Genomic DNA, 26,709 nt, shown 5'->3' with positions numbered 1-26,709 from the left:
AGGGCGGTTTGTACAAACATCTGGGTGCTTTTGGTTCATTTTCAGAGGGTTTCTTCCAGACAAGACCTGCTTATTTTAAAAAGAGGGCGGAATTAGAATTAATAGTCAAAATGACTGCGTTTGTGGCGGGAAATGAGAGAGGGAATGGCACGCTTTATCACAAAGGCTTATTGTCAAAAATGGTTTGACTCAAGGTTCAACAGGTACCATAAAAATATAGCTGATTCATGGATTAAAATCACACTCACACACACGCACATGTGCACACGTTCATACCTTTTAACTGGGAAAAAAATAAAACATCTGCTGAAGAACAAGAAGATGCCATTTAAAATGATGGATTACCTTGAATAATTCTACTCTGTATTATTTTTCATGAAAACATTACGTTTTAAACAGGACATAGATACTGGTTCGTGGGGCATGAAGTGTAACACAGTGTCCTCTCCTGATAAATGGTGAGTCAAAATATGGCCAGTATAGTCAAAATATATCAAATAAAGCAGTGCAAATATCTTCTCTATAGCACGTGGCCAAACACATGGCAATGATTAACAGATGTGTGTGAATGCAAATACTGTATATCATTTGCTCGACAGGGGTGATACTAAGTTGGTTGCACTGTAAGTCGCCAAGAAGACAAATTCAGAACAGCAGAATTGTATTTATTTATTTGCAATTTTCTAAAAGAAAAAATTATGATGTAATTGATTAATTCTGCATTATTTAATTATTTACTTATTTATTTGAAGCAACACACTTCCCACGTTTTTTAAAATCACGTGGTCACTCTATGAAAAGGTTTTGGACGCTACAGCCCAAAGACGCAAACGCCCCTTTATCCAACTGACATTTTTATTACTAATTACGCAGTTTTTAATGCTATAATAACGAACTATAACCACAAAAATCCGGTTTGCGTGCAACACCCTGCACGCAAATAGGCAATCGGCTTTTTTTCTCCTGCACACTCCCACTCCAAAAGGGGGTACGTGCAGCAGGAAGTGACGTTGCTAGCGTGTTCGCATTTTTCTGTATCATAAGAAGAAGTCACGGAAGGGTTGTCGCGACCGGCGAAGGCGGCAGACGCAAGGGGTGAACCTCCTGCAGAGGACGAAATCAGGGTCGAAGACAGGCGCATCCAAAGAATTGGTAGGACAGTTTTTCTTATAGGACAGCGATCTTAATCACGCAGACACTGACCAACAGATAAAGCTTACGTAGTAAAATAATATTTAGCATGCGTGTAACTACTAAGTATTAGTTCATATTGGTTAAATATTACATGTGCGTATATTTATCCAGCAGTAATTTTATGACTAGCTAAAGCTTCCAGAAGGGTGTTGTTCTTAGCATGCTGTCTAATTCATTTTCTCCTTGGGGGAAAAAATCAATGTCCGGAAATGTGCACATGCACGCCGGGATAGCCGAAAACGTCACGCGTGAGCATCTATGACAGCTGGCAAAAAATAAGACCGCGGAATACATCTACATTTTATATGTATGCCGCTATACGGTTAGCTGCATTTTATTTCAGATTGTATTTATTGATGAGAATGAATTTACAGCAATAAGAAACTAATATTTCCCGGTATTTGTGCCGGCATCTTCAGCAACGGGTGTAGTAACGCCAGATAGCAAGCTACCTTTAGCTAGCATACCAGTCCGATTTCTTCTCAGTAACTAGGTAGTTCACTGTCCATTTTGGTGGATCTAACATGCTTATTACATTTTTTTAAAATAACATTGGCTATCTACTATCGTTAAATAGAGGGACGAGATTTCACATTTGACTAACTTGCTACGCAGGCTCATCACTAGCAGGTTATCAGCTATATGACTGTTGTGCTGAAAGATAGCCGGGGTGACCTCGCTGTGAGCACATGGCGTGGACCAGGAAGGAAGTAGACAGTTTAGGTACATGCAGTTGACCTTGATAAGTTAGCTGGCTAGCCTGCGCCTCCCCATAGGTAATTAAGACGCAGGGTGGCTTGCAAAGTCATGCAGGAGATGCGACCACGTGAGGACCACGTGAAAACTGGGTAGAATGTAGGGAGCCTTTTATATATATATATATATATATATATATATATATATATTATCAAACACTCGTGTCGTGTCGGAGAATATGGGTGTATTATTAATTGAACGACAAATGTAGTTAGATTTGGCGGAGCAATGAAAGGTTGACGAGTTATCTGTTGACCTGGCAACAGCACGTGTCTGCCTTTACATCTCCGTGGTCTACGTGCCTGGTTCCGCTGAAGACCGCCTCTTATTCCCGCGTCGTGGGATGAGATCATAACCACTAATCTAATTGCACCGTGCAGGACAATGGACATGGGTTTTATATTACAGGAAACAAGGGAAATGCTTTGTGTTCGCGATGCAGCCTTAATGACTTGCGAAGCATGCATAAGTTGTGGCGTCAGCAGAATCGAAAAGTGCAGTAACTGTTAAAAATCGATTTAGCTTCAGTTCAGGTCGTAATGGAGTGTAATGGAGTGCAGTTTTCAGACAGCGTGTTTGGGCATTGAAGCATTAGCTAGGCACGCCTATACATGACTTCTCTACAGTGTTTCTACTCGGTAAACCATTTATAAACGCATGAACTGGTCACACCCCTTGCTCTCGACAGACTTTAGATTTGACTTTTTTTTTTTTTTTTTTTTAACCCTGGGTAAAGTAGTTTCTGATTATAGTTGTTCTGCCAAAAAAAAAAAGTTAATGTTTTGCATTTTCCTCCTCTTTTAAAAGTTTGAAGGTCATTCTTGCGGAGTGTCCAGGCGCCATCAAAATCAACAAACAAAAGGCCATTCCTGCCCAGTCCACAGATCGTTCCGGAATTTGTACACAGTTGTAAATTGTCAACGCCTCCTCTGTCAGCATATCAGCTTGCAAGAACCAAAATTCTGTGAGGAAGAACTGGGTGCATTTGGACTAGACAATATCCATGTCAGTGCCATTCTGTCAAAAACACTGACAAACTACGCATTACCCTTCTTAGTAGTTCATAAGATTCATATTCAGTGTTTTCAGCATCCATTTTGGGTCTGGAAAACAATCTTTTTGTTTGTTGTTTTAAGTGTTTTCTAGAAGGAAAATCTCTGCGCAGGAACCTTCCTGCCCAGTTTTCTGGGGAAGCGTTTGTAATTTTGCAGGTATCCGGGTTTAGAGCAGTTGGCATGCAAATAGCGTTGAGATCAAGAGCAACCAAATGAGGAGGGTTGTAAGGTATTTAGTCTCTTGCCACCCCCCCCCCCCCCCCTTTCTCATGCTAGGCTAAGGGTGGTCTGAGTGAGTTCCAGAACTTTCCTTTGTGACTCTCACATGATCAGGAGTCACAGAGGGGCAACACTGGAAGATGTGCCCCCCCCCACACTGTGAGATTAACCCCTACCTCCGTCTCCTTTTTAAGAAGTATATAGATAAGGAGTAGAGGGATAAAGGATCATTTGAGCTTATAGTGGAGGTGGTAAGCTCTCTGCTGTTGTAAAAAAATAAGAATTTGATGTCTGGATTACAAAATAATTATATAATAATGGGTGGTAATTATGGGCAGTTATCCTTTCAGTGCTTTAGTGCCCTGCTCTGATCCTTTTCAGATCCAAGCAGAATGTCAATATGAATCTGATCAGTATTGATTTCTGCGCTTGGGCTGCATGGCAACTTGATCTCAGTTTCACTTTGGCCCAGGTTGCCTTTATTGAAGGGGATCACGATCTTCTTAGCAGTCTTTTGTGAGAAAGAAAAAAACTGTGTTTAATATTAGCCAGCATTTAGTTCTGTTGGCCTCTATGCAACACAGGTGGCCTGATGAGAATGAGAATGTTTCAGGTGTGATTGTTACCTTTTTTCCCTATTAGATGTCCAACGGGATGTATGCTTGCTTTTCACTGAACAGAGTGTGTCATGGGTCTGATTTTTGAAAAGATAATTACTGTGCCTTTTGTTGCATTATCAACCGTCCATTCTATCCCAAGGCTATCTCTGAACAGCGTCATAAACCGCTTAAAGTGCAGTAAATGGAGTAGGCCTGTGAAGATAATGCAGAATGTTTCAAAATAACAGTTGGCAACTGGGCCTCGTAGGACGTACTCGCACTAGGCCCGGTTGCCTTGCACCGTGCCCGAGCACGATTGTCCCCCCCCTTCCCACTCCCCCGCTGGCCTGCACTCACATTGCGCTTAACGTTCCGGGCCCGAGCACGCTTACGTCATCACGATGCGTTTTTTCTGTTTTGAAGAAAAGTGCTCTCGCACAGCACAGTGGAGCTCATGATTGTACTTTGTGGCTTATTTGGAGTCATTTTGGCTGCAGTGACACACTGTCCTCTCACATGCCTTATAGATTTATTGATTATGCAGCGCAGCGATTTTCAGTTAATCGTGCTGCACGTATAAGAAGATTTTTTAGGCAACTGACATTAAGGGACGCAAGGAAATGGCGGGGGCGACACTGTACCAAATACCAATGTGGTACTTTACCGATCTGGTTTCATGTAAGTTTAGGTACTTTCAAAAATTTCTCATTTCTCAGCACTCGGCTTTAACGATAACATGAGTCATCTTCAGTCTGTCGTTCTGTGTGGGGCAGCAGTGCAGCACAGTGGTAAGAGGCAGCATTCATGACCGAAAGGTTGCTGGCTTGATTCTCAGCTGGATCACTGCTGCTGTACCCTTGGGAAAGGTACTTAACCCACAACTGCCTCAGTAAACATCTACCTGTATAAACCGTGTAAAAGTTGTAACCTGTGTAAGCCGCTCTGTATATGAGCTTCTGCTCAAATGATAAATGACAATAATGCAAGACGATTTTGTCTCTGGTCTGACGTTTGTTACGAGCAGGAGCGCAGACCTTTGGTCCACCACATGACCTGTGAGGCTTCCAGCCTGAATTTCAATCACTGTCCTCCATCTATCCCTGTAGGTGCTCCCATCTCAGCACAGGTGATCATCATATGTGTAATTGTAACAATTTGGAGTTGGGTGGAGCAAAACACACAAAAAATTGACACCAGGAAGTGTGAGGGAGGAGGAAATGAAACGTGCGTGTGAACGATGCCAGGAAGCATTCCTTCGAGCGGGCGGCCGGCCATCCTTCTGGTACACTGCATGCAAGTTACAACCGGTGACTTCAAAAATGTTACTAAACCACACGTGAAATAATAGTAGACTGGCATTTAGAATCACAAAACCGCTTCAAACCAAACTCTGGGACCCATTCAGGACTGGCATGGTCTCCCTCCAGTTGACAAATGGTAGGACAGGTTCCGTCAGTCAGTCTACTCTGCCAGGCATGTCTGCCTGGGGCAGGCAGACTGAGTTGTAGGGAGTGAAGGAATAAGTTAAATGGTAGCTAAGTGATTAATTGAGATGGCTGAGGTACCACAGTAGAATAATTATCTAACAAGCGCTTTGAAACTCTTGGTTCTTGGTCATCTTGGATGGAGAATTGAAAATACCTGCAGTAAAATAGCTGGAGCAAAATAGTAATGTAGCACCTGGACCAAAACTCCACGCCTTAGCTGTGAGGCCATCCCATTCAGTCATCAGAGTGCTTTACTGTTAAAGAAAGAATGCAATTACAAGCAACAACAAGGATGTTCTGAAAGAAACTACAAAGGGTTTCATCAGTGCCTCCTGATGGAATTAAATGAATGCATTCGCATAAATGTACCAAAATAAGGAAGGCGCTGGTTTTCAGGAAATGGAGATGTACAGATATCTTCTAGGTGTGATTTTATCTGATTCTGAGTGTGTGTGTGTGCGCGTGCGTGCGTGTGCATCTCTTTTTGGTGAGTGAGCCAGTGTGGTTTTCTCTCACATGCCGTTTCTGCCTCTGACACTGTTAGTACAGATAAAAGGGGGGGGTAAAGAGGACTGCGTTAAGGAGGACTTCCTTGTGTTAATGCTTTGCATCAGCGTCTATGTGAGGCAATTAAAGGGTGCTAACTGTAAAAGTTATACTTTTACCCGTGATGTTTCACTGATCCTCTCACATGGAAGGGGAGTGGGCTAAATTGCGTGCACATAAGTCATAAGACTTATTCTGCAGCGTATCTTTAGAATCCAAGCTTGTTATTTACATGCAGAACCTGCCATCTGTGGTCCTTTCCCACTCTTCCTGCTTGCTTTGTCATTGCCAGTGATGCTGGTTTCCATAGAGCAGCAGTGTCTCACCTGTGCTTCTGCTCGGGGATGAAGGTGATCGTGAAGCTGCGGACACACATCGTTTTACGCGACGAGCCTCCTCTTCATGTGGGTGGACCGGCGACAAAAGAAGAAGGTTGTTTCCGGGACTGTTGAATGCACGGGCTGGGTTTGCGCGGGAAGTTTCTGTGGTTGATTCATTGTTCCTGGATCATATCCTTCCTGCCACTGGTGTTTCAGGGTAGAACACCGTGTGCTTTACACCTCTTTCTCTTTCTTTCTCTCCCTCTCACTCTCTCTTTCTCTCTCTCTCTCTCTCTTTCTCTCTCTCTCTTTCTCTCTCTCTCTCTCTCTCTCTCTCTCTCTTTCTCTGGCTAACTTTTTCACTTAGCTGCAGGGGAAGTTAACGACGACCGATTTTCACATTGCGCGGTAATATGCCACACAAAAGTGCTTCTTGGATGCTGATCTGAGCCTAAGTCCAGCGTTTGGCCAACCACCCAAAAGCGAGATCTGGGTCAAATGTTGTCGGAAAGCTTTGTAAGCAGTGCAGCGCAGTGCCAGCCGGCTTGGTGACGACGTCGCAGCAAGACCACAAATATTTGATTAGCTTGCAGTGGGCGCCATTAAAAAAATTTGTTTGGATGTTTTTGCACATCCCTGGCCAAGTGGGATTGGGACGGACTGTGGGCCCCTGGCACCTGGGCAAGGCACACTGGAACGTCGCCGTGACATAAGAGGGGGGGGGGGGGGGGCATCTGGCGCCGCCAGCAACGGCGTGGAAGAGACACCCGGGCGCCGGGCGCGACAGAACCGGGGAAGGAGAGCAATGGGATCGGAGCCATGATTCGTCCGTGCCCACCGGGAGGGCTGGGACCCTCCCATGTGCCAAGCAACACGATTTCTTTTATTCATCCACCATTTAAAAACAGCGTATGAATAAATGACATTTCTTTGAACCACATTTAATTTTGCTTTAAGTAGAATGAATTGCCACTGATGATGTAATAATACATCGTGTGTAGATCGTACACGTAATAAATTAACAACATTGAAGATTACTAATGTTATTACATTAACAAGGTTGCCCTTATGACCTTAGTTGGTCTGTCTGCAGTGGACACGGGAGGGGCCTTTATGGTGGGGGCCAGTATGCTTAAAAAATAACTAAACTGACCACACCACAATTTCACTATAGGTACGGTTAGGTACAGTTACTGTCAGTGAGGTAATAATAAAATGTGTATAGTTCGTGCAAGTCCCTTTGTATAAACAAGCTTGCACTTGTGACCTTAGCATGTTTGTAATGTCTGCAGTGGACACAAGGGGGGGGGGGGGGACTTGGGTAGGACAGTGTGTAGCTGAAGTCTTATCATCCAAGCTCCTCCCAGTGGGGTGACTGTATATAACACACCGCTGTTAGAAGTTGTTTAGGACTACTCTCTTATTCGTCTGACGAATCCAGTCACACCTGCTTCTTGAGCACGACACCAGTTTGCGGCACCCCCTCTCAGACCAACCGTTTGCTGTGGTGAGTGGCTGTAACGGTTTCCTATCAGATTCTCTTCCCTTCGTAAAGCGGAAGAGGAGGTCGCCATGGCTGAGAGCTATAAACTGCCATGCATTGAAAAGGGAAGTGCTGGAAAAAATTGAGGACCTTATTCCTTTAATGAGTTTAACTCCTAAATTGTACGGGTGTTTAGGTGAATTCCAGGGTGTGCGAAAACGTTCAGGAGTCGAAAAGAGTAAACCGTTTCCTAGGGGGAAGAAAATGATGGGGAAGTTCTGTATGGGTTTTTTTTGTCGGTTAGGTTTGTGTAATAAGTAACTGGGGTGTAGGATGGAATGATTCTGCAACACAGCTACATAGCTGCTGTGTCATTTTAACACTACAGATGCATTCGCTCACTAGTGAAAGGATACTGTATATTGTACATGTGCTTGGCAACATGTTCTTAGATGTTTGACCAGCATGTGAAACGATGAAGTAGGGTGTGTTGCACATAGCTTTGAGGCAGGTCTGACACCTCTGAATACTGGACATAACTTAGACTACACTACAATCAGGGGATGTTTCAGGGGCTTTCTAACTGATTTTAACCAGTCCTAATGCTTTGCTTTTTATTGGTTTATGTTAGTCATTAATTTGCGACTTATGATACCGGAATGCGTGCCGTGTAACATCATATTTCTGGAAAAGGATTGATCTTATGTTTTCCAAGCTAAAAGATGGACTTTGCTGCAGGACTTTTCTGCAGCACAGGGTAGTGGTAATCAGAGACGTAGCCTACACTGGTTCTTAACTAAATGCAAATACAAAAAAATGACACTTGCATTTTGTACAGGAGTATGCCATCTGAAGTTATTTGATTTTATCTGATTGAATTTGTAGGTTTTGGTAGTTTGTTTTTGGACTTCAGTTTGATTGATGAATGATTTGTTTTTATTTGTGTTTCTGCCAGGTCACAATGGCGGCTACGATGGATCATGCAAGATCAACGATATCCAAAATTGTAAGTTGATTTTTGAAGCTTTTTAAAAAAATAGATTCAGTTTGTAGAAGAAAAAAAGAAGTTAGAATTTGGTCTTATGTGACTGGACTCCGTATGGTGTCATCTCCTCATGTTGTATAATCCTACTATGAAAGTGATCATTTCATTTCAAAGTCATCTGCGTTTTAAACTACATGTGACACCTTCTTCAGTTTATATAAAAAATGCAAAGGGTCTTTTATCATGGAAGGAACAAAGATCAAACCGTGCACTTGCAAACTGTGACGTAACATTTCGTGAATACGCACACGCGAGGTCCTCCCGACCAAAGCCGGGTCTCCTGTGCGCGCTGACCCAAAACCCCGCTGGGTTGTCCCTCTGCCTGACTCGCTGAGCTCACCCCTGCTCCTGTCTGTCTGATGTCCTCCGCTCTCAGTTCTGCGGAGAGCCGCGCTCCTACATGCGCTTCAACCTGGCCCAGAACATCGAGGGGGACAGCAGCCAGGTGGAGATGAAGCTGTCCAACGACGACGAGGAGGCGCCCAACTCCGAGGGGGCCCCCCGTCACCAGGACACCTACAGCCGCAGGCCCTCACGCCCCGCCAAAAACGTCATCTTCTACGTCATCGGCGTGCTCCTCATCTTCGTCATTGGTAAGCGGAGGCCTTGATCAAGCTGTGTGACTGTTGTTTTTCTCCCTCTCAGCTGTTCCTGCCTTATGATATAGTACTATTAGGAATGGAATGGAGAATTATATTATATACACATTATATAATTATATAATTATATTATATACACACATAATACCATAAGATACAATACAGTCACAGTGCTTCTTTTTTTTTTTTCTCCTGGAGTCTCACCCTGTTTCTGAGGGGTTACAGTTGTTTAGCAAACAACACTCTTATCCAGAGCGACTTACACAGTTGATCATTTTTACATGTTATCTGTTTATACAGTTAGATATTTAGGCAATTCTGAATTAAGTACCTTTTAAGTACCTCCCAAGGGAACAGCTTTGTCCTACTTGGGAATCAAACCTGCAGGCTTCAGGTCAGAAGCCCTGTCCCATACCATTATACCATTATTTTTGTTGATATTTTGGGGGCTCACTCATGAACTGGTTATTCCTTCCCCACACAAAGCCAGACATGGAGATAAGATAGAGAGGCTTATCTATCTTTGCCTCTTGCTCATCTCTGCTATCTAACACAAAGCTGTTAAAATTATATGTCTCCACCTACTGGCCAGGGAGCATAATGCAGTGTATTTCTGAACTGCTGATGGAGAGGAGATTCAAAATTTACTCAACTGACGGTTGATTCCTAATGCATTCATTGATTTTTTTTTTTTCCCCTTCTGGAGAGTCTGCTTTTGATGATAATTTTTCTCCACCTCTTTTTTCCCCAGGATATCTGATTGGCTACCTGACCAACCGCAGGCAGGATTTGAAAACCGTTGACTGCAGCTCTGACTCTGACTCTGACTCCGACCCTGAAAATCAGCCCGTCACACCGAGAGCGACCGCGATCGAAGCTGAGCCCACGCTGGACTGGAGCGATATCCGGAACATTCTGAGAGGGAAGCTGTCTGCCGAGGCCCTCCGGGGCCGCCTTCGGTAACTGCCCACCTCAAGCTGTTACTCTGCTTTTCTCATTTAGAGCCTGGTGGGCAGCAGTGTAGCATAGTGGCTCAGGAGCATGAGTCGTAACCGAAAGGTTGCCGGTTCGATTCCCCACTGGCACACTGCTGCTGTACCCTTTGGCAAGGTACTTAACCCACAATTGCCTCAGTAAATATCCAGCTATAACATTAGGTAAAATTGTAAGAAAAAAAAATCTGTAACCGATGCAAGTCGCTCTGGATAAGAGCGTCTTTTAAATGCCACAATGTGATGTAATGGTAAGGTTAACCGCAATACTGTTAATCTAAAAAAATAAAATGATGCAGTTTTGTGATGGTAGCATCCATTACACTGTACCCTCTCTCTCTCCCTCTCCCTCTCCCTCCCTCCCTCCCTCCATCCCTCTCTCCCCCTCTCTCTCCCACTCTCTCTCTCTCTCCCTCCCTCTCCCTCTCCCTCCCTCCTGTCGCAGTGAATTCTCTCTGAGCAGCCACGAGGCAGGAAGTAAGGAGGATGAGCTGCTGGCAAACACAGTGTTTTCTGCCTTCAAGACGTACAACATGAATCCCTGGACTGACGAGCACTTCGTCAAGCTCCAGAGCCTTTCCAGGTCAGTGTCAAAGTCCCCGATGGTGTCCTGGGAAACATGATAACCCACACAAGTTGATCAATGTTTCTTTTTCCCCTTTTTTGACAGATTTTGATCGACACATTGAATGCTATGAATAGCTTTGGTTTTTCCATTTTCAACTCTGCGTTTAGTGACTTGTAAATGGAATGAAAATCAGCTGATACTGATGGTTTTACATGCTTCAAATGCTCACAAAAAGAATGCGGTTTATCTAGTTTGTCCAGGGGAGCTCTTAATTTTCCCAGTAATGATAAAATTTTTCTTTAGAACAGCTTTCCTGTTGTCATCACGGGATTAAAAAGGCCAGTGTATCTTTTCGCATTTTTATTTGTAACTAACGAAAAATCTGACTTGTGTTGCTTGTACAGTGGCTCCCCTAACAAAGTCCGGTTCGGCGCAGAGGAGATCGGCAGACCCGCGGGATACCTGGCGTACAGTGCGAGTGGCACGAAAGAGGTGAGCCTCCCTCACCTGTGTCCCTGCTTCGGCCATGTCACCGTCTCCCTTTCCCTGGGCTAAGGGAGGGTCTGCTGATTGTGTCAGCTTCTTTAAGCTGACGCTCTTTACTGAATGCCGAATTGGGTTCCGAATTGTGGTGATTGTACAGCACTTTTAGATCTAAGCACATTTTTATATTTCTTTTAAGAACTTTACCTAAGGCTTCATCTGCCATGTTTGAAAGGTAACCTTTGACCTTTTCCTCAGGGAAGGGTGGTGTACGCCCACTATGGCCAACCAGAAGACTTCAAATACGTGGCAGATATGAAAATTGACCTGGCTGGATCCGTCGTCCTGCTCCGAGCTGGCAAAATAAGCTTTGCAGAGAAGGTGAGAGGGGTGGTCAGAGGGTGGGACTCAGAACTCCTAAAATCCCCTTCCATCAGTAAATGTGTCACAGCTGTGGTTAGCATGAACCCAGAGACCTAATTGTTCTGTTTTGGTTGGGAAGAGGAGCAGCAATCCCTTGGTGCAGCAATGGTTGTAAACCAAAGCTTGCCAGATTCCATGTGTCTTAATTCAAAGGTTGCCAGATTCCATGTGTGAAGAGCAGCTGTATGTAACAGCTGCTCTTCACACATGGAAGAAATGTGAGAAATGTGCTTAATTTAAATTGCCTAAGTAAATATCCAGCTGTATAGATGGACGATATGTCAGCTGTGCACGCTTCTCTGGATAACACCGTCTGCTCCCTGTCTGTGTTACAGGTTGCTAACGCGGCCAAGTTGAAAGCGGTTGCCGTGCTGATCTACCCAGACCCTGTCAACTACAGCAACATCCAAAATGAAGCCCTCTACGGTCATGTAAGTACAGAGGACTGAGGTCTTCCAGTCTATGCCTCACCTTTCTTAAGAGGAGCTTATTAGAATGATATGTCTGTATGCGTATAGGTACAATATATACTAATGGACACATTATGTTTGTATTGTCAGGTCCATTTGGGGTCTGGAGATCCTTTCACCCCTGGGTTCCCCTCCTTCAACCACACCCAGTTCCCCCCGGCACAGTCCTCGGGTCTGCCAGGAATCCTGGCCCAGACCATCACCGTTGAAATGGCTGCTAAAATCTTCCAGTACGTTTTGGTCACAGTGTCTCTCATACAAACAAAACAACTGAAGCTTTTTCTTCTCTACTTTTTCCCTGACTGCACTAAACCACTGATCATGTGATCATGCAATACCCACCCCCACCCCCAAAACTATAGATCATTGCCTGATGATAGTTACAGAAAAGGCTGTTTAAAACAGCCCCACCTCAGGTTTTTCCCCTCCTAAACAAGTACTGCTTTTCATATTTCACGACATGAAGTTCTGCTCTCTGTGTGATTGATTTGCTCTATTGAAAAGATAAGCTTGTTACTACTAGCCCTGGGGTATGGCCATATTATGGACTATCTTGGTGATTGTAATGAATATTTTAGATGTTATATAATAATTATATTACCTAACCCTAACCCTAAAATATTGTACTTCATATAATATTTTATATTTTAATTTTGGCCATGTGTACTACTACTTTTAAAAATGTAGTTTTTGACCTTTTATGCTGGCATTTATCAGTGAATACACATGTAGGACATTCAACTTTTTTCTTTTTTTGGCAACTTTGCAGTACATATAGAAATAACAGAGAAGTAAATGACAGATATTCCCTCTCGTGAACACAGGAAAATGGGTGGTGCCAACGCTCCCAGTTTTTGGGACGAGGGGCGTCTGCCTGTGGTGTACAAGCTGGGAAGCGAGAACGACACCGTCTCTGTGGAGGTCAACAACGTCCTGGCGGAGAAGATGATCCACAACGTGTTCGGAGTCATTAAGGGATTTGTGGACGCAGGTACCGTAGCTCCGCAGCCCGGTGGTGAAGGGGCCGTCAGAAATGCTGCGCTTTGCCCGGCTGTTCAGTTTCCCCAGGCACAGCACAGCTGTGGGCCGTTGTGCAGCGTATTGGAATCTTTTAGCTTTAATTGTATTTGTCCATTTTTACAACTGAATATGTGCTGTGCGTCACCCATGAAAAGAGCTTTAATGAAGCGGCTGTGTCCCACCGTGAATTCAGAGTCATGAGGCTCTGAATTCTGGTGCAATTTTGTAACACATAAGCCCAGTGAATTAAGGGTGGCAGCGTAGTGGTGTTGTAAGGAGCAGGGCTTGTTGCTGAAAGGCTGTTGGTTCGACTCCTTGCTTGCGCACTGCTGTTGTGCCCTTAACTCACAATTGCCTCAGTAAATATCTAGCTGTATAAATGGATAACAAGTGAAAAAACGGTAACCTATACAAGTCGCTCTTGATAGGAATGTCTGTGTATCAACATTAATGCCATGCGGTGCAGCCACTGTACCCTTGCCACTGCCCACTACCACAGAGAATAGACACTGATCCAAGTATAGGTGCCTGGTATTTTCAGTCTAGATTGAATCTTTGTAAACTATATTTCAGTTAGTGTTTTTTAACTTGCTTTTTTTTTCCTCGTCTTTTCCTTTCCCTAACCTTCTCAGATCGGTATGTTGTGATCGGTGCCCAGAGGGACTCCTGGGGTCCTGGCTATGCCAAGTCAACCGTGGGCACCACCATGCTGGTGGAGCTGGCCCGTGCCATTTCAGACATGGTGGAACATGGTAAGCGTGAGAGGCAGAATCAGAGAGGGAGAGCACAAAATTCAGTGAATGCACAGGCTAGGAGCACCTAGTTTATAGGTGATGCACGGGAGTGTTACTGTAAAATGTCTTCACTGAATAATTGTGTGATATAATCTACTCTCATTGGAATGTATCCCACATTCTAGTTTATTCTTTGGTAAATAGCGGTTCTGGTCAGTCCTGTATCGGCACCAGTGTTAGCTCTGGTTAAGATTCAGATGTGTAAAGTACACTAAGGGTGATCCCTCTCTTGAAGATGGTTTCAAGCCCAGAAGAAGCATCGTCTTTGCCAGCTGGAGCGCTGGGGAGTATGGGAGTGTTGGCGCCACCGAGTGGCTGGAGGTGAGCATTGCACTGGCAGTCACCTCTTTTTTTTTCCAAGCGTGGAAGAGTCTACATTGTGAAGACATCTGAGATCTGTTTGCTTTTTTTTCCATCCATTTAGGGCTATTTGGCTTCATTAAATATGAAGGCTTTTACCTACATCAATCTGGATGGTGCTGTGACTGGTAAGTTAAGAAGGTATACCACAGTCATGTTCTGTACGATACCGGTCAAAGGTCTCCACATTTCAGAAGGATAGTAAAGACATTTAAACTGTGACATTATGCAGTCTCCTCAAAGCAGCCAATTTTTTTTTTATTATTATTGAAATTCTTACATTGGCATTTATATTTGTTCAAGAAACAAATTTGAAGCATTTTATCATAAGTCTTTAGATCAAAATGTCTTTGAATGCATGTTTCCCATTATCTTAATCAGGTGTGTCCTTTTGACTGGTTCTGTACACTTTCGAAACACTCCTGTATAAATTATTTCACGGACATTAATGTGTTTTTTTTTTTTTCCTGTCCAGGGTCTCAAACCTTTAAAGCAGCGGCCAGCCCTTTGCTGTATCGGCTAATTCAGACAACGCTGAGAGAGGTAGCGGTCCTGTTCCTGAGGATGTGAATCTGAGTTGCACACGCATTCCCACACCCAGAACTAGGAGTTCTAACACTGTTCTGTCCTCCTCAGGTGATAAGCCCGAAGGCCAGCGAGAAGACCCTGTTTGAAGAAGTGTCTGGATCGAACTGGGAGCTGTCAGTGTGAGTAGGCCTTCAGCAGACACATAGCCATCACGCTATGTTGTAATGGACATCCTCAGTGTTTCTGAGCATGGTGTGTTATCAGTAGGCCAGTGCAGGCGCTACCAAACTGTATGACATGAGGAAACAGATTTTATTTCTGAGGTGGGGTTAGAGGGGGCAGCTTTGGTTCAAAGTACCAGAATACTTCAAGCATTAGAAGACCCTTAAGGGCAAGTGTTTGTCTCTGCCCACAGAAAAGCACCGTAGTCAGGCCATCTTCTGTGACTGGCCGTGATATTTTGATCCCTGACAGTCGGTTGTTATGTAACCTTTGACCCCATATGGACAAATTATACTGCGGTGCAAGGCTGAACTACTTACTTTCATAAGATGGTACAAGAGCTGTTGTGTGGCTCTGCTCAGCATTTGTAGATATCTCAGGATCTGTTTTATTTTTGCCAACATGCAACATGAACCTCACATTATGTGAAGTTCAGCTCATTCCAGAAATGTCAAAGTTGAAGCGAATGCAAAACCACCCTGTAAGACGCAGTGTTTTTGAGGGGCTATGACAGTGATTTATGGCGATTATTGTGATGTGGCCAGATCATAGCGGCTGTCGTTCACACTCAGGGGTTGAGGTTGGTGACACCACTCCATTGGTGTATGTTCTGTGGTGCACTCAGTGTCCCGGCCCTCACCTCTCTGCTCATGGCAGGTCATTGTGGCATGTGGGCTAAAAAAATAAATAACAAAAGCGTTGCTTTCTGCCTGGTTTCAGGATGGAGCCCATGCGGATGGACGACTCGGCCTACCCCTTCACGGCGTTCTCTGGCATTCCCTCTGTGTCCTTCCGCTTCACTAAGGTGAGTCCTCCGCTGCGGGGCGTAGGAATACATCACCGTCACCCTGCCATGCTCACAGGGTGACCGGTTCCCCCTGCGCACCGATTTCTGTGAAGCTGCGTCACACGTAAGCTCCCTCCCTAAGCGGCCATACTCTGTTACATGGCCATATTGGCTGTACGGGTATATCTGCTGTAGTAGTGGTGGTGGTCATTATGGTGCACAAATCGGACACGTACACCATAGTGTGCCAATAGCGTGATTATTGCTACGTTGCTACATTTTTCAGAACTCTGCATGCCATCTTTTAAAATCCACATGTTTACTGGGGTCTGGAGAAAGAAAATCGCCTTCCTAAGTGTCTGATTGGTTTGAGTTTGAGTGACTTTTAAGAAGCCTAATCAGATCCTTGTCCCCGGCCTCTCTCAGAGCGCAGGGGAGTACGAGTTCCTCGGGACAGCGCAGGATAACGAGGAGAGGCTGAGTTCCGCCACGGAGGGGCGCACGGCTCAGTTCGCCGCGTCGGCCGCGCAGTTCGCCGGTCAGATGGCCCTCCGGCTGGTTCACGACCACCTGCTGAGGCTGGACGTGGAGCGGTACGGCATCAAGGTGCGCTCATACGTGGCCCAGATCAACCGCCGCATCGACCAGCTTCGCCAGGTGAGTCGTCGCCCCGCAGAATCAGGTCGGCCAGAACGCCTACACCTGTAGCAGGTTAGCGGTTAGCTACAACACCTCCCACCTGTAGAACGACAGCCAGAACACTTATATCGGTAGCAAGTTATCCACAAAGAGAACATTCTAGCAGTTTCACCAAGGTGCATGACACAGGTATAAAGATAAAAAAAAGTTCATCACTTGCATGGTAACAGAAGTTGATCAAGGTTTTTAGCTGAAAAGCGTGGGTGTTTCTTTATAATAAACCAAAACAGAAAGTTGAACAGCAGTGTTATACCCTATGTGGTGTGGTTAGTTGTTTGAACATGCTGACTTAGTTTTGCTCTTGTGTGCGTTGTGTGTCCCCGTCAGTCCAATGTGGTCTCCGCCGGCAAGCTGGAGGCGCTGACGGTCAACTGGTTGGCGTCCGCCGTCGGGTCCTTCCGTCGCGCTTCCAGCGCCATCATCTCAGACATGCAGAACAGCGACCTGAACGACGTGGAGACCTGCCGCATCATCAACGACCGCCTCATGGGGGTAGGCACGCCACGACCAGCGCGTTCGCGCCCGCTGTCCGACGCTGAGGCCGGTGGCTGTTAGCCACACTCACCTGGGTGCTCCCGGTTTACTGCATGGCACCAGGGGGTCGCGATTCATTTGATTCGCTGTTCATTACATTACATTACATTACTGTCATTTAGCAGATGCTGCTATGCAGAACAACTTACATAGGTTACAGTTTTACGTGTTATGCATTTATACAGCTGGGTATTTACTGAGGCAAATGTGGGTTAACTACCTTGCCCAAGGGTACAGCAGCAGCGCCCCAGCAGAGAATCGAACCGGCAACATTTCAGTTACGAGCCCTGATCCTTACCACAATGCCACACTGCTGAAGCCGCCGAATTGGTCACTGAAATTCTGCAGACAACACATGCTGTGCTCAGCACACCTCGAGCATCACACCTGAGAATAAAACTTTGAACTTGAACTTGAGAGTGACTCTAAAGAGGTCTCAGTGTCGGACAGAGCCTCTGTGACGGACAGAGTAGAGCCCAGTGTAGCAGAGCTGAAGTGATTAGCTCGCGTGAGTCCTGTGTAAAAAGCCTTAGGTAGCGGGGTAGCAGGTAGCCGAGCGGTTTCAGCGGCTACGTCACTCCCCGAGACCTGGTTAAGTAGCGTTGTTGCCGACAGGCTAAGGGGAATTTGCCTTTAGCTCAACTGGCAACGACGCTGGCTGTAAGGGGTTGGCAGCGAGCAGTGAGAACCTCGGTTCGAAACTCGCTCACTCGCCGACCCACACCCGTTACACCAAGGCCCCTGTAAAGTCGCACGTTGAGACCACTGGGGGTATAACCAGTCAGCAACACCATCCGCTAGTCTGTTAAAGCTGTTGAGATTCATTTCTTGCAGTTACAAGCCCTGTTCCTTACCACTATACTACACTGCCACTCTACATTCAGTGGGCTTATGTGTTGCTGCAGTAGCGTCTTTGTTCTGCGATGATGCATTATATATGATACTGGTTTATCTCCTCCCCATGGCACAGGTGGAGCACAACTTCCTATCGCCTTACGTGTCGGCAAAGGACGTACCCTTCCGCCACGTCGTGTTCGGCTCCGGCAGCCACACCCTGGCTGCCCTGGTGGAGCACCTCAACGCCCTCAAAATGGATGCGCCGGAATCCGACACAGACCTCTTCCGGAACCAGTTCGCCCTGGCCACCTGGACCATCCAGGGTTGTGCCAACACCCTCGCTGGCAACGTGTGGGCGTTGGACAACGAGATCTAAGCCTGGCACCTCTCACCCCTAGCGCAAAACGAAACGCCCAGTTGTTTTTTTTGTGTTTTTGGTTTTTTTTTTTCTTTTTTGTTTTGGTCAATGTGGCTGGGATCACAAATTGGGGGGAAAAAAAGTTTAAAGGCTGACCAAATTTCCCGCTCATGAAATTGTCCATCTTCAGTTTTTTTTGGCTGAGCACTTTTGGCTTTTATTTTCCAGAAAAAAGAAATTGTTAAAAGCAGTTTTACCCAACAGCCTTGAGATTGAAGACATTGACAAGTTTAGATTTTCCAAAGTCATTGCCATTACAGAGAGGTCAGACATTTTAACCACAGTACAAATTTAATGTGGCTGATTTAGATTTGAAATGCCTTGTTGCTTGTTTTAAAATATAACGGTACATGTAGTCTACAAATGCATATTTCATGTACATTAACAAACACATACTCAAGTAGAAAGTACACTTGCATGCACAATGATTTCTTGTCAAGTAGCTGAAAATAACACTAGGCAGCGTTCAGCTCGAAGAGGGCACCCTTTTCAGTGAACTTGCATACCGAAGCTTCTGGTGTCAGCTTGTGTTCTAGTTAAAACAGACAATACTGTCATACTGCTTGTGCATGGATATATCATAAACAAAACGTTACTGGGTTTTAACACTGTACGCCATTATTATCAACATTATTATTACTGTTAGTGTTCTGTGCCTCATACAGCAGCCAGTCCATCATTTTTGTGGATTAGGTTAGTGTCAAATCCAGTCCAGTCAGACACCGTTTATGTTCAACGGAGGATTCTTTCAACGATTACAGGATTACTGAGGCTGCTAAAGATGATGTTATGCCATGTGATTGTTAACTACGTTAATCTTCTGACGTTTCAGGTGCAGTCAGGGAAGACTTCTACCTTTTTTCCCCCCCTAGAACGCAGGGCACCGAAATGACGCCATGAAAGTAGCCTTTGGCGGAAATCACAGAGGCGCGTGTGTTCGTAAAAACGGTACCATAGGTTAGTTGGGAAGGCCCAGAGCGCGGAGACCCTGCTCATTTTGGTTCTGTTCTTTCCTCGCCGTCTTTTTTTGTCGTGCGCTGACTGACATTTCCCTGAGCAATGTCCTGTTACTTAGCTGTGATCTTAAGTTTCAATTAAGTGGACAGACTTGCCTCAACACCCCCCCCCCCCCAATCTTTGTAGTCTGGTTAGTATGGTGGTAGTCCATGTGTAGTCTACACAGGCAGTGATGCCATGTGTAATCGGTCTAAAACTTCTTCACCTGATGGCTCTTACTGCGTGCATCTGCACGCTATAGCGTTTATAGGCACTAACCCCATACACGGAAGCTCTGCTCTCTGCTAAAGACGGAGCAAAGAAGCAGCTCGCCATTCGAGAGACGGAAGGTGGTTATTTATTCGTTATTTATTTATCAGTGACAGGGTTCACTATAAATAGTGTTTTGTAAACTTTTTAAAACTTTTTATGAGATTATCGGAAGCAGTGCCTTCCATAATTGTGACGGTTATACTGTCGGCTTTTAAAGCAGCATCTGCTATGGAAATACTTGTTACCAACAACTGTTACTAGAAACCGCTACGTTCCCCGGCAGATACTGGAGTTTACCCAGCATTTGGCGTTTGGTTGGAGGTTTTTTTATTTTTCTTAAGTCCGCAGTTAATGAAGTTGCTGTTTTTTTTCTTTTCTCTGAGGAAAACGAAACAAATACGATTGGTAACCCAAAAAAAGAAGCAGAAAAAACTGGGAAATAACTCAGTAAAATGGTTGTGAAAAGGTCGCAAGGCCGTTTCTGGAGCAAGCGTTTTTGGTACATTTATATTTCTTATCCTAAAACATTATCGGGAGCAGTGTCTTCCATAATGTGAGAAGTTTGATGGTAGTTTTTGCCTACCAGTGTGTGTATATATCGAGAGCAGTGTCTCTCATATTTCACTTGTAGGGTGTATGTAATTATCGGGAACAGTGTTTCCCATAGTTTTTGTATATTTATTGTTTGCATTTTATGAACTTTCTGAACGCTTGAGGTCTGTTATGCTTAATCATGATAACCCTGATGGCTGATGTTGGTTCCTGGGGGAAATATCCCAGAAGGCTTTGCCCCATTGGAAGTTTGTGACGGACAGCAGAAAGCTATCCTATAAACGTAACATCAGATCATTTTGATTTCTTGCATTTCAGAACAAGGATGTTTTGTTTTGGATAGATACTACAGATTTCCACCAAAATTTCACCTAAAGCTAAACAGAGGGTTTCTGTTTCTCTTCTAATGTGTGATTCCATGGCTAAGTTTAGTTTTCTTTCTTTCCCTGTGTGCACGTAACCTGTGCCTTGTGTTACTCTTGAATCCTCTTGCTGGTTTAGAATTTGTTCATGAAACAAAGTTCATGTTTTTGTTTTCTTTTCATGCTCTTCACTTCTGTAGTTACTTGAATCAAATTGTTGAGGAAATCAACCAAAATCCGTCGTGTTAATGGTTAAGGTCAAAACACAATGTCATTGTGTTGTTAAATTAACACAAATAAACAAAGGGTTCTTGCTACTAAGATGAAACCAACATAATTGGAATTGGGTAATACATATTTGTAGATGGGCTCTGACCTGAATACTGTCTGATGACTGATCCATGTGATTATGTTGATTGTGTCATATTTTTGTCATGAAATTCAACGGAAGATGGATGAAAAAATTGTAGAAAAACTGCTTCCTTCCAGGAAATCCCACTGTATCGTGATAAATTGATCAGAAAATGGGCAGATGAAATTAAATACTGACCCTTCCATCTCTTACTTGGAAATTTTGAATGGGTTGTCCAAAACATATTTGCATTTCCTATTTGCATGCCGTATGGATGCCTGAAATTAACTCTGTAACGTTATTCAACTGGATAAATTGGTGCGGCGTTGCAGTTGAGCTGAATGGTAAGGAGTCTGCGTTAACATTATATCCAAATTTTGTTTCATTGAGCGTGCAGGCATATGGTCATAATTCCTGAGTACTTTACCAATTGTGTATCATTGGTCTTGATTTTGCTGTAGTCCCTTCGTCAGAGGAGGCTTAGATTTAGAAATCTCATTGTAAGTAGCAAACTGAAATAAGTGTATGCTAGTGGTATCGGTTTATCCATTTAGCGACTCAAAAGCTTGTTTTTTTTTTTTTGCATTCCAAAAAGGTTACTCTAAACTGTCCAAAGGTCTGTGTTCTGCTTGTGAAATGCTTTAAGATTTTGACTTGTTTATGTTGAACATCAGGATCCAGCAAGATGGTCTTGACTAAAGTGGGTAAAAGAGTGCTTTTGCTTGTTTTTTGTGTTGGTGTTTGGGACTGTAAAACATCTTTCTGTTCTGCAATAAACCCTTTTCTGAGCTATTATCTGCTTGCTTGTGTCATTTATGTTAAGTGATTGCCAGACACCCTTTTCCTGGGAAATTTCTGTAATAGGATTTTTGGGAAGCAATTTGGGGTTTAAAAAAGGCAAAAGGGTACAACGGGAACTAAACTCAAGTTCAGATATGTACAAATATGTGTTACATACTGGAAGTGCTGTTTGAAATTACTTACCTGTACATATCTGAACTTGTAGCATCTGGCCAGTGTAGAATTCTGCTTTTAAACGCTCCCTGTCCGAAATGTGAGCCATTACGTGATCACTGCCTCTGACGCGTCCTAAATTCCAGCTAGAGGTGGAAGTGTAGCGCCATCAGCATACGACGTTTGACCAACACAAGAAACAGAGCTTCAAAAGGGTTTATACAATACATCAGGTACTATTGTCGTCTCTAGCATGGCACTTTGCCGTGATTCGTCTGCTATCTCGTATTCATGGCGGTGGAGTGGGGGTGATAAGCATGTAAATTTGTAAGGGAATATTTTTTTCAAACGATGCGATATCGTTGACCCGCGGATGAATTTTTGATATCAAATCCGGGTGTACTTCACGTGTAGCGCCACATGGTGGCGACAATTCATCAGGAGAAAGTTGCAGCTGACGGCAATTTTCTTGTGGGATCGCGCCCACTATTTTCACGAGCACACATCAGGAATAAACAGTACATTCTTCAATAACATGACTGATTCAGACAAAAATGACACGGCTAATAGATAATTAGCCAGTAAATTAAAGCAATGGCAATGCGAAGACGTATCCACTTACTGAGTAAAAATGTGCATTAAATTTCGCCCTTGACTATATGTTGATTTTTCTTAAGCTACTTTAGATATGACTCAAAATGTATTGGTCAGTAACTGGTAGGCAATAAAAGTGCAATAATATTAGAAAAAAAAAACATAAGCGTGTGAAAGACAACGGCGATGCTGAAATACAATAAGCTAGATATGTAATGTTTGTACTGTGTAGAAATGCTGGGTACGTACGTATTCAGTACGTTATAGGCACGAAATTAAGGACAGTTAACGTTATTTCATTCGAGGCTGTAACCTGGTTGCTGGTGCTAGGGGGAGGTTTGACTGCCCTAAATAAATGGCATCAGCGGAGGTATATTTCCGTGCGCCTTTAAGAGTGGGTAGATTGAATGGGAGCATGTGCGAAAAGAAGCGAGGAGTTGGGTGCAGTGACGCTAATCATAAGGAGACAGCGCAATCAACAAGCGGTCCTGGCGTGAAGTAGCCAACGTTACGAATTTAGATTGATTTCTAATTAAGAGAAAGACTGGAACAGCGTCCGGACGGGGAAAAGCTGCAACGAAAGCGAAGACCGTAACCTGGCGAAGAGGAAGGCAGGCAAACGCTGCCTAAGACAACGAGCAGCAATTGACAGGTAGCTAGAGGTAGCTAGCTGAGTGTAAACCTGAAATGTATATTATTGTCATTAGCTTAATAGCTAGCTCTCAGAAGCCTTATTGTTATTTAAAAAAACCGTCTCTCGAGGTACTACTGCATTAAGGTTATAACGTTGCCACAAACAAGAGTTTTGTAGAACCAAGCTCTAAATATAGCTTGCTAGGTACTTGAATGCATTGTGGTAAGGTAGCTGGCTAGCTAGTTAGTTACTGTTTACATACTGGTATACAAATTTGGATTGCTTTGAGGTTACATCGTTACTCTGCGCAGTCCTGTAGCTTGCTGCTTGCTCGATTGTATCTGAGAGCGCAATTACACTCCTAGATGACTCTTATGTACCCTTCTTGCATTACGGATTGCTATCTAGCGACCTCGTTACACACCTGCGCGTCGGATAACGAATCAGTGCGATGAATGACGAGATATTAATATACTTCTTTTCCCAAAGTACAAGATTACTATAGTTAACGAGGCTTTATAATCTACGATCTTATTTATACAGGGACGATTTCTTACACATTCAGTAGCCTACTAAAGCAGTCGTTGATGTCCTTTGCGCGAATAGTTAGTTTTATGCCAAACGCAGATGTGCATATTTGCAATGAATTGTTATATTTTTTCAGTGTCCGTGTATGCGTGCGTGTGTAAGAGAGAAATCCTGATAATGATGACACAGAATTTGTAGCAAGAGATGGAACATCGATCTGGTAATTGCTCAGGATGTTTATCTAGCTAGAACTCGAATGTCGTGTTGACCGCAAGCAATGTACTTATGTTGATTGGTGGAAAGTTCTCTGTGAAATTGAAAGGTTGCAGGTTCAGTTCCCAACCGGGCCGTACCAAAGACTGTTCAAAGACTATATCCTTGCAATGCTTCCATCGCTTGGCTGTCTGTGTTGAAAGATGTAAAGGCTGTTGTAGGCCAAGCTTCTTAACAGCGCATGTATCAGGATAAGCTTTGATCCTGTAGGCCCTTTGGGTTTGAAGCCGACGTCCTTTGTAAAAGCTACATACAGGCAATACGAGCAAAGGCATCTGTCGGAAGATTAGAACCGAAAACACAGGAAGTCAAAGCACAGAGAGATTGGAGGTGTTATCTGTCTCCTCTGTCTGCTATTTGATCATGGTATGGATGGTGATATGGATAAATTTGAGTAGTAATGTAAGGGTTATTGAATAAAAAGTAGATGGTCCTGTTCGTAAGGGATACTGATTGGGCTCTATTACACGCTGGTAGATTGTTCTCATCAGGTTTGCCCAGTTCGTGGAAACACTGTATGGCCTAAAATGTAAAAAGAACCCTCATTTTGATTTTCGTTGATTTGCTGCAGATATGCAGTTATTTATATGATGTTGTTAACTTATCGTTTTGATTGTTTTTGGCCACCGTGCAATTATAAAAAATGATCCAGTAACGTCGATCGCGGGCAACAGTTGCTACGCTACTAGCGGTCCTGGAAAAGAACCTCTGGAAACCTCTAACGCTAGGCTGCCACACCACTTTAAAGCGCCGTTTAACCGGGTTTTTATTAGGCTACGGCGAGTAAATCACGGCGTAAATAACACACCGCGTACGAAGCCGGAGGGAACCGCGTGAAGTGGATCGGACTCCGTTGTGGAGGACGCGCTCCGTTGCGCTGTGGTCACACATCCCCTCTTAACACACCTCTTAACCCAGTGCCAGGAAGAAGAGGAAGCTTTACACACCTGAGTGACTCAGGACCTGGAGATGAAGAGGGAGGGAAAACGGTGACTGCCGCGCACTTTGTATTGCGCAATTCCACCGATGTTTGCGTTTTCATTAAAAGCTCTAAAGTCATTCTTAGTCATCCCACGATATAATCCTGCTTTTGTTCACATTCTGTTCACACCATTCTATTATATTGACTTGGGTTGTTAATTGTATTATCTTGAGCAGTTTTCTGTTTACCTTTCGATTTTTTCCACAGTACCTTCTCCATTTCATCACCTCAGAAGGAACTGAACTAGTCATAATAACATGAACTAAAGTATTATAGGTAAAACTGGTTAATAAATAATGCAGCCAGTGAAAACACCTAGGAGAACTGCCTTCATTTGGGGAAATATGCACATTAGGTTTAGGCAAGTGATTGGCCTAATGTCGGACAGCACTAAAAGGTGCCATGCCTGGTGTAGTGTAGTGACTCTGCTCCAAGTGCTGTGTGGTTATGCGCGTGAATCATTGTATGGTTGAATTTTTTTTTGTCCAGCATCTGCCTCTGAGACCTACCTCTGATTGTTCAGGTATCCCACCTCTCCCACCCCCACCAAAACAGTTTTGAGGTTACCATGGATGCAGCGGTCCCAGTGGTCCCCAGAGGTGGGGGGGAGGGGGGGTTATAGAAACTATGCAGATTGGTAACCATGGGGACACCATGTGTGTCCTATCTCTCAGATTCTGGCTCTACTGTTTATACAGGTTTGCCCTGTGTACCCTAAGGTACCTAACCCAGAATTGCCTTAGTAAATATCCAGTTGTATAAATGGATAACGTAGTAAAAATCTGTAATTGATGTAAGTCGCTCTGGATGTAATTAATGAGAAAATATTGCAGGTCATTGCCAGGCCCCGCCCAGCCCCACCCGACCCGACCCGACCCGGCTCAGTTGCTTCCCGAGCCTCTGCTGCCAGGAACAGGCAGGTTCTGAGCACGGTGCCCCCGGGGCGGGGGTGTGGAGGGTGTTAGATCATTTTTAGGCCAGCCTCCAGCCTCCCGCTGCTCAGGCAGGCTGCTCGGCTGTTGCGTAACGGTGTGGCATCGATCCGCTCCGGAAAGCGAGGTATGCGGGTTACGGCTGGCATCGCGCACTCTTAACAGCTGCGCCAGCGCGTCGGCGTGGGTAAATGCCAACGCTCTTCAGCCGCTGAGTCGTGTTCGCCTGTGCTGATGCGATCAGCCAGCGCGTGCTGATCCGTGCCTTCTCGGCAGGTTTCTGACGCAAGCTTCAATCCCAACCTCCTAGCACCCGCTGCCTGTATTACTGGCTGCTTATTTTACCTGTATCACAACATTATGCATATAGTGTCGTGACTATAGGCTATAGAGAGAGATGGTAGTGTACTTGACTTCCCTTAGTTTTCTGGGATGTCTGGTTTCAGGTTAGCACATGTTAACTGGTGACTGTGCTTGAATGGTGTTGTGCCCACACTCACTGGTCTGTGAGTGTTGTTTTGCCTGGTCTGACGCTATTGCTCATTCGACTTGGCTGGATACGCTGCTGTCCTCCTGTGCCGGAAGTCACTCTGGATAAGAGCGTCTGCTAAATGAACGCAATGTTATGTGATGGAAGCGCGCTGTACGGTTTTTCTGGGGCACAGACGGGCAGCACAGCACAGATGATCGCTGACTCCTTTGCTGATGCTGGCCTGCAACATCGCCCCAGTTTTATCCTCAGAAGGCAGTTCTGCAGCGCCCTGCGCAGCCAGAGAGAAAAAGCACCCCCCCCCCCTTTCACGAAATGGAAATAGATCATTAGCTCAGGATGCTCCTGT

At 44.5% G+C, this 26,709-nt stretch overlaps 1 protein-coding gene across 2 annotated transcripts; it reads left to right on the top strand.

The window, feature by feature from the left end:
* Positions 1 to 1,049: 1,049 nt before the first annotated feature.
* Positions 1,050 to 18,463, top strand: LOC118772434 (transferrin receptor protein 1-like). Of its 2 annotated transcripts, none has more exons than XM_036520759.1 (19): positions 1,050 to 1,152; positions 8,615 to 8,665; positions 9,081 to 9,297; positions 10,055 to 10,262; positions 10,741 to 10,878; positions 11,268 to 11,355; positions 11,605 to 11,727; positions 12,105 to 12,200; positions 12,330 to 12,469; positions 13,064 to 13,230; positions 13,892 to 14,011; positions 14,289 to 14,374; positions 14,478 to 14,541; positions 14,889 to 14,956; positions 15,050 to 15,120; positions 15,884 to 15,968; positions 16,377 to 16,607; positions 16,977 to 17,141; positions 18,154 to 18,463. In XM_036520759.1, exons 2-19 carry the CDS (start codon positions 8,621 to 8,623, stop codon positions 18,394 to 18,396), a joined length of 2,355 nt encoding a protein of 784 aa, XP_036376652.1. In that variant the 5' UTR covers positions 1,050 to 1,152; positions 8,615 to 8,620; the 3' UTR covers positions 18,397 to 18,463. The 2 variants fall into 2 exon arrangements, with proteins under 2 accessions (XP_036376652.1, XP_036376651.1); XM_036520758.1 differs by lacking the exon at positions 1,050 to 1,152 and adding an exon at positions 7,602 to 7,683.
* Positions 18,464 to 26,709: the final 8,246 nt, after the last annotated feature.

The sequence above is a fragment of the Megalops cyprinoides genome, chromosome 2, assembly GCF_013368585.1.
Source record: "Megalops cyprinoides isolate fMegCyp1 chromosome 2, fMegCyp1.pri, whole genome shotgun sequence".
NCBI lineage: Eukaryota > Metazoa > Chordata > Actinopteri > Elopiformes > Megalopidae > Megalops > Megalops cyprinoides.
Note: the sequence above shows the minus strand (reverse complement) of the source record. Positions and strands in the feature narration are given on the sequence as shown.